Below are 17,023 nucleotides of genomic sequence, written 5' to 3' on the forward strand. Positions count from 1 at the left end.
ACCACCTAAACAAAGGGCGAAAACTTTTCCCTTGGCTGGGCGGAGGGGCAGTTTCCTCTTAATGTAAGGCACCTCCCCTCCCTTCTTCCAGCTAAGGCATATGGCACATTCCAGGAGATGCTATCTGTTGAGGCTCTCGGGGTCCTGACGGAATCCTGTCGGCGTGCGTGAGCGCTTTTTGGTGCCTGACTCAGAAGGTGCTGCTGCGCCTTTAAAGGCCAACGCAGCCCATCCCATCGCTTGCCTTTAGGTGGCTGTTGCTGTCTCCATTGAGCGGAGCCTCTCGCTCCTTGCTCGCCACGGCGCCTGCGCTCCCAGGAAAAGAAATAAATAACCCAAAGCGGCTGAGCGGAGCTTCTCTCCTGCGTCTGGAGCCTCGCAGATCTTTTGTCTGAAGCCGAAAGAGCAGCGGCTGCTCTGCGGATCCTCTCCCTGCCAGCGAGCCAGAAGGAGCCTTGGGTGGACTTTCCCCTTCCTTTCCCAAGAAGGACCACAAGAGGGATTCAGCCGCCCTCTCGGAGGATTCCAAAAAAGGGGGCATCCCCGGCGCGCATCTGGGCAGCTGTTTGTACAAACAAGCAACAACAAAAACTGGTTGGAGGAGGAGGAGGAGGGGGGCAGAGAGCGGGGGAAAACAGCAGCGCTTAAGGTGGACTTGGTCTTAAGGTGGATTGCTTGGTCTTTTTTTAAGGTGGACTTTCTTTTAAGGTGGATTTGACGTCAAGGTTGGAGCGACTCTGTTTCGGATATGCGCGTCTTGCATCAGCCTGACTTTTAAGGTTGGGATGGTTGGGGATGGGTCGATGTTTGTAACAAGGCGGTCCAACGACAGGACGATCTCTTTATATTGTTAGGCTTATTCACGAGGTTATAATTTGAGGTCTCGGCTATTTTCTTTTATTTTTTAAAAAAACATTGTTAAATTCTCCCAATTTCCTGGCAAAAAAATGAGGAAAACTTGGTAGCCGGGACTCGAACGCTTTCCTCTCCCGTCCCTTCGTAACAATGAGTAAATCCCGGCTTTTTTTCAGAAACAGACAGTCGATGGCAGGAGAAGAGGTGGAAGTCCAGAGCCAAAAATTTAGTTGCCGAGAGTTGGACAGGAGAGAAGTGTTACTTTTTCAAGTTTCTAGCTCCTCTTGATTATTCTTGAAAGAGGGCGGGGGTGTCTTTTCAAGAGTTGCTATTATTAGTGTGTGCGATTTCCCCCCCCCCCCTTTAACAAAGAGGGATTTGGGAGGCCTTCGATTCCCCCCCCCTTTCCCCTCTTTTCAGCTATATATATTATTGTTATTATTACCAAGCTCCATCTTGCATTCACGCTGGAGAGTCACCCGAAAAAAGGCATGGAAACGATTGGGAAATTTGAGTTCAGCAGGAAAGATTTGATCGGGCATGGGGCTTTTGCCGTCGTTTTCAAAGGGAGACACAAAGAGGTAACTCGATCTTTTCTTTCTTCCCAAACTTATTTTTGATGGCTTTGTGTTGGGAGATGATGGCAGTTAATGGCGCTCTCTCTCTTTGGTGTTGTGCATTAAAATGTTTTATTTCTCTTTGTAATACGACCTGTACATTCCATTCCCTGCAATATTAGACTAAGCTCCCAATAGAGTTACTTTTGGAAGTGCATTGGATCTGGATCGCCTTGCCTTTGTAGTCCTGTTGGCTTCATTGGGTCCAGGCACTCTGTAATAATCAATAGGACTTTTGGGCAAGAGAATAAGGTCAGGATGAGGCCAATTCTAAACTAGTCTGCTGAGCAGGAAGACCTCTCTCCCCCCCCCCCTTGACTTCAAGGGATGCGCTTCCAAGAAAATGAGGCTGGAGATTTGTGTCATATTGTGTTTTGGGTTTTTGTTGTTGCAACTCTGCTGCAATGTTTGCTTTTCGAGGAAGCTGATCAGTTTAGGTTTGACGCAATTTATTCTCGGTGTGCCAAAAGAAATCGGAGACTTTGGATATGCAAAATGAAAACGGGCCTTATCTCGGTGGCTTGGCAACCCTGTCTATCTGAAGCAGCCACAAGCTAACAAACATATTGCGGTGCTAGAGGGACTATAAATACTCAGCGGTGTTGTTCTGCAGCCTTGTGTTTAAGCTACGCTAGCCTGGTAGTCACAGGCGACAAGAAACTGCTGAACAGGCTGATTCAGGAAGGCAGCCCATTCCTGTGCAGGCTTCAGAGGAGAACCTCATCTCTCCTCTGCTAGCCCGCAGCAAGCTTGGAAGACCTTTAGTAAGAATTCATTTACCTGGCTGTTGTACTGTCTTTGAGAACAAGAAGGTGAAAGTTCCTATAAAGCTGCAGTGGCTTCTCTAGGAGGGCTTTCCAAACTGTGGTCCATGGACCACCAGTGGCCCATGAGCTTCATTCATCTTGATTTTTTAATTGTATTTTTATTGCTGCTTTTATTTCTCATATTGTATTTTCATGTAAGAAATAAAAGAAGCAATGAACATACAACTAAAAATCATACAGCATCTGGCATAGCACATTACCATTGCCACAACAGGCAGAAAAATCATTCAGTAGTCTGCCAAGACGCTCAGCAATTTTCAAATAGTTGGGAGGGGGAGAGAAAGTTTGGGAGCCCCTGGTTTAAAGCAGGATTGTCTGGGTTCTTTATCCCTAAAGATTAGTCCCTGTCTCCAGCGTGTCCTTGCATTGTTTAAATATGTCTCCTTCGTCACTTAATGATTAAATGAAAGACGCAAACAATCAATTTTTTAAAAGCAGCATTCTTAAATCCGAGAAGGTCCTACAATCCATATATTTGCATTGCTTGAATTAAGAGGATAAGGGGAACATAAAGATCTATATGAAAGGTCCCCCGTCGTCGTCCCCCCCCCCCCCCAGCAAATGTGAATTCAATAGAGGGCAAGTCTGAACATGTGCTGTATGGTTTGGGATACTGAACCAGGACTTTCTAACTAACTTTCTTGTGTTTGGAAGCATTTAGATCCAATAGAGAAGTGTGTGTGTGTTTGAGTATGTTAAGATAAAATGCATTTTTCCCCATTTGAATTCTGCATCTACATCTTTATTAACTTTCAGAAACCTGAAGTGGAGGTAGCAATAAAATGCATTAACAAGAAAAACTTGGCAAAATCCCAAACTCTCTTGGGGAAGGAAATCAAAATACTCAAGGTAAAAAACAACAACAACCCACCCCATTTAATTTATTACATTGCTGACATTAACATTAACATGCTTCCCTGGGCTCCTGCTGGGAGGAAGGGCAGGATACAAATCTAATAACAAATAAATAAAATAAAATAAACATTTCAGTGTTTAGGGATTGTTTGTGATTTTATAAATGCTCATCTTTCTCTTTCCTTCTAGGAACTGAAGCATGAAAATATTGTTGCCTTGTATGATTTCCAGGTATTTACAACTATGTTGGAAGGATTGAATTGAGGGGATTGGGAGGGAGGAATTAGGATGTGCCTAGAGCTTTGGGTGATTTGGAGTCTTTGCAGATAGAAGAAAAGTCTGTCTGCTTTGTGAAAGCTATTTGAGCACAAGGCTCAGTCAGAGCCTTAACTGCTGGGCAGAAGGCTTCAATTATAGGCCACAGTCCCACAGATGTGGCCCTGCAGGTGCTTGCCATAAAACAAAGGAGGTGGATGAAAGTAGTTCTTTTTTAAAAAAAATGCTTATATTGAAATTGAGTGGACGGCGTCACTCCAACAGATTTTTTTTTTCAGCCAGATGGCATTTTGTTAGGCTGCTTGTTTTTCACCCTGTTCCCTTTGGCATGTGCTTAATTATATAGTATTTGGAATTTATATACAAGCAAAAGTTAGAAAGACTTGGTTGAGACTTAGCTTTTATACCCATCTTTTGGTCCATTTGACCTTGTATCTGTTAGTCTCCAATGTTCTATTTATATACATTTTAAGTTGACTTACTTTATGTGCGTTGCTTTTCGTGATTATTGTTTTCCTTTTGTGCTTTTCCCATATCAAGAAAACTTCCTTATTCTATAAAATGTCTAGGAATATTTGTCAGTTTCCCCCTGAAATTGCCTAGCCTCTCTGTCTGAGAATTCTCTGCTGTTCTAGAGAGGTTTTCCTGTGTGTTTATCTGAAAATAGCACAACAGCACAAGGTTGTGGCACACCAAGGTGAATCCTCCAGTGTGCACCCATGATTAAATCCTATTTTGAATGAGATCACTGTGCCAGTTTCCACCTTGGAGTCCTCTCCTTGTTTAGGATTGCCAGCCTTTTGTTTTGAGGAGAAGGAGTTGCTGCAAGGATCCTCTTGTTCTCCCTGTGGCTTGTCTGAGCTTTGCTATCCTGTCTGGTGTCATGTGGCCTCCAGATCTCCTTGTTTGTTGACATTTCTCCTGTGCTTTGGGATTGGCTGAGCCGGAGCTTTGCATCATCAGTGCAACTAAATCCCTGTGTATATTTGGCTGGTGCAGACTGTTTTGCAATGCTTTCTGGGAGATGTAGTCTCCAGTTCCCTGTCTTTTGTTTGCTTTTGGTTCATTGCTGCTTGGGCACAAGAACTCTTTTTCCCAGCTTGCCTCTGCTTTCTCAAAACTATGGGCTGGACGTTGCAGGGTAGGGGGAGGTTAATTTAGGTCAAATAACCAGGAAGCAAATAGGTTTTGCCCAAAGCCGATAAACTCGGGGGGGGGGATGTCATTCTTTTCTAATAATTGCCCTATGGAAATGTGGTGTGTAAGATTTACAGGAGGCCTTTTCTCCTGTAAAATCAAAGGATAAACATAACTATTCTTGTTCTTCTGAAAACCTTGCATTGCTTTGCTTTTTTTGATGTGGCAAGGGAATACTGTGTGTGCAGATCCCAGAGCCCAGTTCTTATTTATAAAGTCACAGATCAGCTACTTTTTCTTCTGCTTAGTGTTGATGAAATTTCTGTGCACGTGGCCACTGAGGGCAGCTCCAGCACTCTGCTATCGAAACCTTTCTTTCCCTCTCAGTCAATTTTTCTTGATGACGGTCAGTGACCAGCATAGAAAACATTCAGAAATAGCATAAAACATATTATCCAGATACATAAAATAGAATAAGACAGAACAAAATGGAATAAGATAGGATGCATTTTGTTAAAAACACAAACTCCAAAAAGGAATATTATAAGATAGCTACAATTAATTCTTGATGGATTTTACATGCTGCAGCACAGAATTTAGCTACGCTGAGAAAAGTAGCTGCATTTTGATCAGAGAAAAGTAGAGAGACATAAAATGCATCCAATCATCCTGGCTGTTTCAACAGGAGAGGTTCAATGTAAATGTTGTGTAAATCTAAATAATAACGACAATACAGAAGAATGCAAGTCATTGATAACGACCGCTCCAGAGTCATAGGGAGATTTGTTTTCAAAATAAGGGATTTTTCTTTCCCTCTGAAATGTTTCATTACAATGTTGGCAGGTAGCCCTGAAGAGAGAGAGATGTCTGCTTCAGATGTTAACTTTGAAAGAATAAGGCTGAAATCTAATATTTACACTTTGGAGTAAGTCCCCATGAGAATAATGCTACCACATGGATTATGCTGATTGTGTAGCGCAGGTGTGAGGAACCTTTTGTCCTCCAGATGTTGCTGAACAACAATTGCCATCATCCGTGGCCGTTGGCCTTGCTTGCCCGGGCTGACGGGCGTTGTAGTTCAGCAACATCTGGAGGGTCAAGGTTCCCCACACCTGGAGTAGATAGGAGCTCAGGAAGCTGCCTTATACAGTTCTAATTATCAGGTCCATCTAGCTCAGTAATGTCTACACTGGCTGGCAGCAGCTCTCCAGGGGTTTCAGGCAGGAGCCTCTCCCAGCTGGAGATGCCAGGTTTTATGAATTATGATTTGTCTACACCAGATATGGGATGCTACCAGATATGGGATGCTACCAGATATGGGATGCTGTCAGATCAGCTTCCAGGTGACAACCTGGCTGGTTCCTTGGTGCCTCCAGCATCTAATGCAAGCCTTGATTGAAGCTTACACTTTCCCCGAGTTACCAGACCTGTGTCTCTGGATTGGCTGGCAGATTGTTAGTATGTTCCTGACACATTGGTTCTTTCATACCGACAGCTAATCTCTGAATCAAGAAAATGAGCATGTCAGGGAGGATTCTAGCCAAGGTTTTTTCTCTCTCTCTCTGACACGCTAGTTTTCTAGATTTGGGGATATTTTTTATATCTAATTAGTATGAAGGAGCCTTCCATTATGGGAACTCATACCTGTTGTGGCACAGCCCAGACACACGTTTACATTGGCAGGAACTAGGCATAAGTCTGTTGCCTTGGTTCAAGGGCCTTAGAGATGGAGAGCAGCCACAGTATTTATATCCAATCCACCATAGCTAGTATTTTTCCATACTCGCTTTGCTGTTTTACTAGACTAACAAGGGCTACCTACCTTTCTTGTTGTGCATCTATGCACATGAAGGTCAAACCACACAGCACTTTTGCTCTGGTGTGGGTCTTCAACATCATGAGGTTCTTGTTTGTCAGTGACAGAGGACCTTTTGGGTAGCACTTAGTTTGATTCCTTGGGAGTCCCAGTTTAAGGGGCCTCACGTAGCAGGTCTAGTATTTGTGTCTCAGTGCAGTTTGGTAATTTAAGACTCGGGTCTTACTCCACACCCACTTACAAAGTGATGAGTATTACTTCAAAATGTGAGAAGCAACTTTACTGTGTGTTGTTCCTCACTGAGGGTAGTGGGGAATGTTTTTCATCTCGAGGGCTGGATTCTCTTAGGGGCAACTTTCAGCGAGTCCCATGCCAGTGGTAGGCAAGGCCAGAGACAAAAAGTATGTGGGACCAGAGGGAAAAATACATAAAACAATGGATGCAACTCTTAATATAAATTAGCACATGCAAAGTTTATGCAAATCTGTATCCTCCTTTGCCTTTTTTGGGGGGGACAATGTACAAGTGACTGTTCTATTGCTAAGCCAGCCCTGCTACAATTGGCCCCTTCTGGCACATTCTTGCTGAGTGGGACCCTGGGCTTCCGCCCCGCACATGGTGCTGCTGTTGTCACCTGCCCAACTTCTGCAGCAGGGTTGTGGCCCTCCAGATGTTGTTTGGGCCCCAACCCTCACCATCCCTAGCCAGTGTGGGCCAATGGTGGTGGGTGATGGGAGCTGTAGTCCCATCTGGAGGGTTGCAGGGTAGCCAAACCTGTTCTAGAGATTTGTGCGGCCAGAGGCACTGGCCAGCCATCTGCTGGGTAGGCTCTGGGTCAGATTTAGTGTAAGGCCACTCTCCTATAACTAGCTTGTAACCTGTGAGCACTCCCACAAGCCTACATCAGTTGTGTTTCAGCAGTCAATCAGGGGCTTGAGAAACATTATGTTGTTGTTGCTTGAGTAGGACTGCCAAAGGGGGTGGACATCATCACTTGGCTTCCTACAGCAACCTAGCTAGTTGCCTGCACGTAGCTTTGCAACGTGCGCCTTCACCAGAATTGCCTGATAACCAGTTGTGTAGTTGCAAATGGAGAAGTGCAGGGCCCATTCATGGTAGTCACACCGTGCCCCCTCACAACTACACCCCCTTTTCCATTTTCCCTTGTCTCCCTTGCTCTCTGTGTTGTCTGAGTCCACACCCCACTATAACGCATGTCCCTAGGAGCCAATGAGCATGGAAGGGGAAGCTGGGTTGAGAAGAGTCTTCTCAGTGGCTGACTAACTTCCTTTCATTCTGACTGGCTCCATTCAGCACAAAAAGACAAGGACTCTTCTCTGTGGTTAATATACCCCGTGTTCATGATGATTGGCTTGTACACCGGGGCCTGACTGGGACACTGCTCCCAAAAAAGTAAGGAGTCTTATGACCCACTGTGACCCCAGACAGCTATACTCCTGTTTATAGCTGCTGCCTGCAGTTCCCCCATGAGGACTAAACGATTTGAGGGAGTCCCAAAGCGAAATACCAGTTGTGAGGTTGTTATTCCTTTCCTCCAGCCAGATTTAACAGGGTGTGAAATGTGTCACTGGGTCGCATTCAGTATTATAAAGCATCTGTTTGGGGGTTGTCTGCATTACAAAATGTCAGTCAGTTAACGGTTATTGACGTCCTTGTTGCAGGGGATCCTGGGAACTCTTGTTCTATATCTAAGGGAGGTAGTGGAATTTATCCCTTTTGGATTTATGTATTTTATTTATAATAATTCTTACCTGCTCTTTACCATAAAGTCGCAGGATGGGTTATAACAACGGAATATATAATTGTAAAAGCGGATTAAACCATAACAGTGATAAAACAAGGAAAACCATTTCAAATGGAGTAGAACAACTGGTAGTTCCTGTGATGTGTTTGTCCTCCAGGTGTCTGCTTTTGGAACTTTTTTTGTTTTTCTTGTGTTTTTGTTGCTTTTTTATATTGGAATTTTGTGTGTGCGTTTAAAAAAAGACAACTGCAATCCTATGCATGTCTACTTGGAAATAAGTTTCATAACGTTCAGTGAGGTTTAATCCCACTTGTGGTGAGCCTTACTCTTGGGTGTGTGTAGGATTGCAGCCTTAACCTGTCTTATTTTGGACGTTACCCAGAGAACTGTTGTTGTTGGGCAAATGAGAAATAAAATTCCTAGTTACGCTACGGTCTGCAGAAGTTCATCTTGTGGTGATTTGTGGTGGCCTTCTTTGTGGTGGCCCCTAGCCTATGAACTAAGGCTCTCTAGTGAGAGATGGCAGGCATCTACTCTGGGGAGCTTCCAGCAGCTGTGAAAAACATACCTTAAATTTTCCCTGGCTTCTGATACCAGTGGAATGACTCCTTTGTTCTTATTGAATTCGTTTATCACATTTTGAATTGTTTTGTATTGAATGATTTTACACTGCCTTTGAAATATTACAAGAGGTGGTATATAAATAACTAGATTTGAGATTCTGAGCACCAGCGAACAGCTAAAATTCCCAGGATGTTTTGTGTGTGTGTGTTGGCCCTGTTATTTTAAATCAAACATGAAACAACTTTAAACCGTAGTTCAGGGATGTGAACCTTGTGCCCTGCCAGATGTTGCTGGACTGCAACTCCCCTGACAATTGGCCATGGTGTCTGGGGCTGATGGGAGTTGCAAGACCAACGTCTGGAGGGCCGCAGGTTCCCCATCACTGCCACTGGGGATGGTAGAAATACCCCTCCCCCACTTATCTCATGTTCTTGCATACAACCATTATAGTAATTCAGCTAGATTGGCAAAGCTCATACTTCCTGCTTCTTTATGTTCTTTTAAAGTGGCAAGCTCACTGTTTACCTTTTTCTCTGTTCAAATGCAAAACAAAAAGCCTTGCAAGCCTTATTGTTTTGCTGTCAAAGTTGCGTGACTTAAGGCCATACTCTCTTCTATTAATCCAGAGATCCTTTTTCAATATGGTCTGGTGGGGTTGTTTTTGAAAGAGTGATTGTGGCCTGAACTCTTCCATGTCCCCTCTGGAAAGCTGATGTCACCTTAAATGTACTTAAATGTATTCAAGGTGTTATAGATTATTCTTCTCTGCTGCAGCAGATGTAACAGAGTTATTGCTCGGAAGCTGTAAATATAGATCCATTTTTCTGGAGGGTTGCTGCTGTTACTCATTTTGCAGTTCCTTCTGTCTCTCCTCCTCTTTCCGGTGGCCAATGCTTTCTGTAACTCTCCCTGCCACACCACACACCCAAGGAAATGGTTGATGTAACCTCAGTGATTGCAGCCTGGGGTTTCATTCAGGCTTCAGGCTTGTTGGATCTATATTGTTCCTTTGCTAGAACCCCAGGATCTAGTCAAAGCCAGGAGATGTGGAGGATAAGGCTATCCATGACTGCTAGCCACAATAGCTGTGTTCTGCCTCCACTGTTGGAAGTAGTATGTCTCTGAATAGTAGTTGCTAGTGATCAGAAGTGGAGAGAGTGCTTGGGTCCTTCTTGGGGGCTTCCTAAAGGCATCTAGATGGCCAGTGTGAGAACAGGATGCTGGACTTGGAAGGGCATTTGGCCTGATCCAGCAGGGCTCATCTTACATTCAGGTGGTCCACAGCTCATCTGAGGATTTGTGGTTGAAGATGGGAGATGGCACATCCATTGCATTAAATATTCATATTGATTTTAATTTTATTTCAGTTGCTTTTATTTACTTCTTTGTACTTTATTGAATTGCAGTTTGAATTCTATGGCTTCTAAGAAGCAAACAATGCAATAAAGATACCATTTAAAAAAAATCATACAGCATCTAGGATAGCAAATTACAATTGCTACAACATAGGAAAAAATAATTTAAGTGGTCCGCCAAGACCCTTGGCAATTTTTAAGTGGTCCATGGGAGGGGTGTTGGGAACCACTGATCTATGGCAAATCAGTCAGATTCTCTCTCTAGGTTTTGATGTACCTTTTGCCCTCCTGTGCTGTAGACTGTATACAGTCACTACTTGTCTTGCATTTATTTTCTGAGAGGGTTTTTTTGGTGGTGGTGTTAAACAAAAAACCTAAGACCTGGCATAATGCTAGGTTAGTGAGGTAAGGACACTTTGGAAGAAGCGATGCCCAACTTGCCATCCTGTTGATAAGTTGCGATTTTATGCTGCAAGATGTCACTTCCTCCTTCATCCCTAGGAACCAATCAAAAAATGGTTTTGTGTTCATTCTTCTATTACGTGGTGCTTCCTCTCTGTCTTATATAAGCTAGAGATTTGATCAATCCTAGATCAGTATAATTTACCAGGGATGAGGGAGTTTATGGCCCTGTGTTGGACTGCAACTCTCATTAGCCTCAGCCAGAATGGCCAATTGCCAGAGATGATGGGAGTTAAAAACCTAAGAAGAGCCCTGCTAGATCAGGCCAGTGCTTCATCTAGTCAAGCATCCTGTTCTCACAGTGGCCAACCAGATGCCCATTATGAGAAGCCCGCAAGCAGGATCTGAGGGCGACAGCACTCTTCCCTCCTGCCATTTCCAGCAACTGATATTCAGAAGCGTGCTGCCTTTGAGCTGGAGTCCAGCAACATATGGAGGGCCACAGCTCCTCCCAGCTGTGGTCTGACTGGAAGTGGCTCTTGCTTCCAGAGGGGAGTCTTAGCTGGAGAAGTGAGGGATTGAACCTGGCACCTTTTGCATGCCAAGCGATAGCCACTCCCCAGTCCACCTGTCAACATTAATGGTTTATACAGCAGAACTAGACCTGCTGAGAAAGGTATGGCCACAGAGGCCTGGTCTTATGCAGACCCTTCATCAGTACCCTCCAGTTTATTGCCTATCCTGAATCTGGGCTGCTTTTCCCTGAGGTCCCATTTGTTTTATTGGAGCCAACCCTACCATTAGGTTGAATGAGGCAGCCAACCCTGGCAGTTGATATTAAGTGTCATTTATTTATTTATTTATTTAATTTTATTTATTTCATTTTTAAACCGCCCATAGCGAATAGCTCTCTTTCGACGAGCCTTTTAAGTGGAGAGCCTAGTCTGCGTCTGTGTTGGAATTGCTTTTTTAAGATGCTTTGAAAGCTTTTAAAAAATATATTTTTAAACACATTTTAATATATTTTAATGTCTGTTTTTTATAATGTTTTAAAGTGGTTTTAGTGTTTTTGCTTGCCACCCTGGGCTTCTGCTGGGAGGAAGGGCCGGATATAAATTTAATAATAATAATAATAATAAAAACATGTTAGTTTCTGCATGTTTAAAAAACTGCTAGGGAGGGGCAGAGGTGCTTTTGGAATTTTCTGCATTGGGTGTGAAATTACTTGATTGACTTTGGGTACTATGGATGCAATCTAACTGGGGGTTGGGGGGGAGAGGGGAAGGGGTGTCATTTGCTTTGACCAGCCCCATTCAGTATCGGCTGTCCAGGATGCCCATATTATGTATATAAATATAATTTAATACTTTGCAAACCTCTCTGCAAATGTACCCACCTGATCAGCAACAGCCAACTGTCCTTGCATGCCAAAGGCATTAATCCAGCTTTGTATGTATTTAAGCACTAGCTTAGTAGCCATAGGTGGCAAGGAATTGCATGTAGGTGAGTGTGTCCAGTGTAGAAACAAAGTAGGCTGCTGTAGAAAGGCAGTTACTGTCAGATTAGTAAATTGTGTGTGTGTGTGTGTGTTTAGAAGACTACATTGATCTGAACACCATCTTCACATGTTCATGATGATTGGTTGGGTCCTCATTTATAAAGACTCCTTAGAGCAGGGATGGGGAACCTGTGGCCTGCCAGATGTTATGCGATTCCAACTCCCATCATCCCTGGGCATTGGCCATACTGGTTGGGGCTGATGGGAGTTGTAGGCCAACATCATCTGGAGGGCCACAGGTTCCCCACTGCTGTTGTAGAGGGATGAATGACTTGGCAGAAGGAAGCTGTGTTTGATAGAAGAGAAGATTGTAAGAGTTTACAAAATCTAGACAGTGTTGAAACCAACATGGTATGAGCCAACTCACTGCCTACCGCAAATGAAAGCAAACATCTTTTCCGTTGCCAGAGATTGTTTCAGTCTTGAAATCAGAGAGCAATGTTATGGCAGATTTCAGAGGAGCTCTTCCAAGGGGTTGGATCCCTAATGTCCTGCCTGTTGCTGCACCACACACCGTAGGAACATAGGAAGCTGCCTTATACCGACTCAGAGCATTGGTGCATCTAGCTCAGTACTGTCTACACCAGGGCTGTGGAGTCTGCACGTCAAACCTTCGACTCCAACTCCTCTATTTTTCTACTGTCTGACTCCTTCATAAATGGCAAATGTATATTAATTTATTAATATTAATAAATTAAAATTAATATTAAAATATTGATTTTATTTTGAAGTCGGAGTCGGTACATTTCTACCGACTCCGACTCCACCCAAAATTGCTTCGGACTCCACAGCCCTGGTCTACACTGACTGGTGGCAGCTCTTTAGGTTTCAGACAGGTTTCTCTCCTAGATCTACTTGGAGATGCCAGGGATTGAGCCTGAGACCTTCTGCATGCAAAGCAGATGCTGTACTACTGAGCTGCAACCCCTTCTCCATCCTATAACTTCCCTATCTGCCTGGTTCCCTTACCTACAAGGCCCTCTTCCCATGAAGCTTTTCAGCTGTTGGCATTTGTATTGCCTAGCGCCCATGTCTCTCTCCCCTTTCCCCATCATAAGCATTTGTCTCTTCTCGTCCTTGAAGCCCTTTGATAGTTTCTCTCTCATCTTAAGTTGACCTTTCCCTTTCCTCACAGTAGCAGCTCTGCTTGTCAACATTCCGTAATTGACGCCTTCCCTGGTGATACTTCACTGGAGTATGCAAATAGTCCCATGACATCAGAGCTGGTCAGCAAATGACTCCAGGATGGCTTGCTGACAACTATCCATTTTTTAAAAAATCATCAAGATGTTTTCCTTGAGAAACATCTTTAATGCGGACAGAAAAAATAATCATAGGTAGCCTACTTGGTCTACTAGGGGGGGAAAAGTGAAAAAGCTACTGGAGGGTAATACCATTGTTAGGATCAACCAAAATATTGCAAGGTCATGAGCAATGTGAATGCTTATTATTCTACTGAGTATTCTACTGAGCCTTTTGGATTTTATGCCAGTAATATTTCAGAAAAACAGAAAACTCCCTTCTGTGGAGTCAGAATATTGCTCCATCTAGCTCAGTATTGTCGACACTGACTGGCAGCAGCTCTCCAGGATTCAGGCAGGGAGTCTCTCCCAGCTCTACTTCGAGATGCCGGGGACTGAACCTGGGAACTGCATGCAAAGCAGGTGCTCTGAGCAACAGCCTTTTCAAGCTGTGTTAAGGGTATAGGGCTTGAGAGCCAGCCTGCCTCCCGGCTTGTTTCCTCTTAACAGCCTTCATCATGAACTAGAATGGTCCTCCAAAAGCTTTGGGAACAAATGATGTCCCAATTGCTTTGTGGTTACATATTACTGAGTAGTGCTAATGGGGCCAGCATTGTGCAGAAGACCTAGTGAGATCGTCCCTGATGAGGGTGGAATTGGGTATTTTTAGAAATGATTTTTGAAGCTTGTTCTGAATAGGTTTGTGCTGCAAACTAGCATTAAGGATGGGGTGGAAAAGGAAAAAAATGGAAATGGACTGCCTTCAAGTCGATCCTGACTTATGGTGACCCTATGAACAGGGATTTCATGGTAAGCAGTATTCAGAGGGGGTTTACCATTGCCTCCCTCTGAGGCTCGTCCTCCCCAGCTGGCTAGGGCCTGCTCAGCTTGCCACAGCTGCACAAGCCAGCCCCTTCCTTGTCTACAACTGCCAGCTGGGGGGCAACTGGGCTCCTTGAGACTATGCAGCTTGCCCACGGCTGCACAGGTGGCAGGGCACGTAACCCCTGAGCCACTCCCTGTGGGGGTGATCTTTAGCTGGCCCTTGACACCCAGGAGACACGAGCAGGGATTTGAACTTGCTGACTGGACTCACAGCCAGGCTCTCCTCCCCACTGTGCTATACCAGCTACATGGGGTGGGAAAGAGACATGCCCTGTGGAGGTTTAAGGGAAGGGCTGCAGCTCAGTGGTAGAGCATTTGCTTTACATGCAGAAGGGTCCAGGCTTATGCCCTGATATCCCCAGCTTGTCTCTATGTTGTAGCTTGCGTAAGGTTTCTTTTGTGATGCCCCAGTTATGGGAAGGGCTGTAACTCCATAGCAGAGTATCCACTTTGTACGCACCTGGTTCCATCTCTGGCATCTCCAGGTAGAGCTGGGAGAGATCCCAGTCTGGATCCCTGGAGAGCCACAGAAAGTACTGCACTAGATCCTGAAAGAGTTCAGACTTGTGGTTTATGGAACTAGTCTGGAAAGCTCATACTGCTTTCTGCAAGGTGGTCGCGGTTTTGATAAACTCCTATGAGTAACTGGCTGCATTCACGTGCAACTCGTCAAACCATGGCTTAGTGCAAATGTCCTGGCTCTCAGAGAATAGAAATCGCAGTTGCTTTGCTCCGCCTTCGTCTTTGTAGTTCATTGCAGCACAGCAGCTTGGCCAAGGTTGACTTACTATCGTCCGAATCTGGGATTGTGGCTGAACTCTTGTCCTCCTTAACCATAATGTGTAGTCAGGTAGGACTGAGTTAGAAGGACCAAGGAGGAACAAAGTGGGTGCAAGTTCCTCTCTGGGAACTAGCATGTTCTGTGTGATCTTGATAATCCAGGTGTGGGGAATTTTTGGCGTCCCAGATGTTGCTGAACTACAACTCCCATCATCCCATGGCCATGCTTGTGGGGCTGGTGGGAGTTGTAGTACAGCAACATCTGAAAGGTCGAAGGTTCCCCACACAGGCAGTCTTTTGTATTTTTGCTTACCGTGACATAGGGATGAAGGAGGAAATTAAATTCAGTTTGCATTTAAGGGAAAGCCTACCTAATTCACACTTTCTGAAACAATGTGCAAATCTAAATATAACCGTCCTTTGAAATTTGCGTGTCTCTGAATTTTTCAATATAGTTCTCTAGTCAAATCAAGTCATATACACAAAAATGCATATATTGTGGTAAAGTGTGCATAGAAATGTACATGCTGATAAAAATAATACACAAAATGCATTATATTGGGAGGGGAATGCTTTGAAAAAATGTGTATTTTGAGAGATTTGCATTAAAATGTTAATGAATTTTAAAGTTAAGGACTTTAAAAACAACACAACACCCACAAACTGATGTGGAAGTGTGGAGAACTGAACTGAAGACAAGAAAAATGAGAAACTGAAATTGAAACGGGCAGATTCTCCCATCCCTATTTATGAACCAGGCCATGAAGTTTTATTTGATGCAATCTGTGGCCTAGTTTACACATGAGGTGGCAGAATGGATGTCACCACTGAAAACTGCGGGCAGGTACTTTTTAAAATGTTCCCGTCTGTAATAGCAGAGAACCTAGTAATAATATTAACAATAAAACAAATAACCACCCCCTAGCAAATCAGAGAAGATGGCTTGAGCCCAGCCTATACCCTGTGTGCTGGTTTTCTACTTGTGGGGAAGTGGTGGTTTGTGTTGTTACAGAGGAGAGCACTGTGCATGGATACACGTGTGCACACACACACACACAGTGTCAGGGTGCTTGAAGTGTCGGACTGGGAGTTGGGAGAGTCATTCCCTCACAAGGTTGTTGTAAGGATAAAATGTTGAGTGTGTGTGAGGGAGAAAAGCTGTGTATTGCCATTTTGAACTCTTTGGATGAAGCAAAGGGCTTAAGCGTAATTCATGAAATGAATGAATCCATTTTTTTATTAAAAAAAATAGCACCAGCTCGGCAGTCTGAAGTTGAACGTATAATTTTACCTCCTCCAATTTTGCTTTTTCTTTTTGAATATTTTAAAAAATATGTTGAAAACGCATGACAAAACCAGTTCCTTGAGCATTTGAATGCCTGCTAAAGTCTCCTTAAGTGAGCACATACTCGTAAATCTAAATTATCCTGTGAGGGCAACGTGTGGTGATGATTTGGAAGGGTGTGGCCATTTTGTCATTTTTTAAAAACGGGTGATGTTCTTACTCAGTGTTGGTGACTTGGCACCATTGCCCTCTTGGGCCTCATATTTCTCTGCTCATCACCTGTTTGCACATTGGAAGGCATGATGGAATGGGCTATTCACCATTCTCCAGCGTCCTCCTGGAACCGAGGGCAGCATTACTCAGAGCTCTTTGGAAGGTGACTTAATGGATATTTCCCAAGAGTAATTGGAGACTGGCATGTGGCTATGTGTGTGGTTTTTTTTAATGCAACGGTGAATCTCTAGTTACTCTCCTGGTGTTATTCACATGGCTGTTTTCTCAAGCTCTGTCAACAGCCCCATTATGAAAATATCTGTTTTTAGAAACTTATGACTGGCTTCTCGTCTCTCTGTGCCCAAAGCTGGTCTGCTTGGGTTTTTGAGGGATGAGATTTGCCCAAGGTATAAGGTTTCAGGCCTGGGGATTGACAAAGAAGAGGAAAAGAGAGGTAGGCTCAGCTTTGTAGAGAGGGCCATGAACTTATGTTCAGTCAGTCTCTCATATCTATGACCATATCCGCACCATTCACTTAAAGCACTGTGATACCATTTTATAAACAGCCATGGCTTTCCCCAAGGCATCCTGG

The 17,023-nt window shown here is 44.0% G+C and overlaps 1 protein-coding gene across 5 annotated transcripts in view; it reads left to right on the plus strand.

Moving 5' to 3' along the window:
* Nucleotides 1-230: 230 nt before the first annotated feature.
* Nucleotides 231-17,023, plus strand: part of ULK1 (unc-51 like autophagy activating kinase 1) — a 111,875-nt gene continuing 95,082 nt past the window's right edge. For 4 of the 5 annotated variants that reach the window (XM_061602273.1, XM_061602275.1, XM_061602276.1 and 1 more), the window contains exons 1-3: nt 231-1,436; nt 3,056-3,148; nt 3,344-3,385. In XM_061602273.1, the coding sequence (XP_061458257.1) occupies nt 1,347-1,436; nt 3,056-3,148; nt 3,344-3,385 (225 nt within the window). In that variant the 5' untranslated portion in view covers nt 231-1,346. The remainder of the gene's footprint in view (nt 1,437-3,055; nt 3,149-3,343; nt 3,386-17,023) is intronic. The other variant, XM_061602274.1, reaches the window with a different exon arrangement.

Source organism: Rhineura floridana, chromosome 19 (genome assembly GCF_030035675.1).
Source record: "Rhineura floridana isolate rRhiFlo1 chromosome 19, rRhiFlo1.hap2, whole genome shotgun sequence".
In the NCBI taxonomy this organism is placed as follows: Eukaryota; Metazoa; Chordata; class Lepidosauria; order Squamata; family Rhineuridae; genus Rhineura; species Rhineura floridana.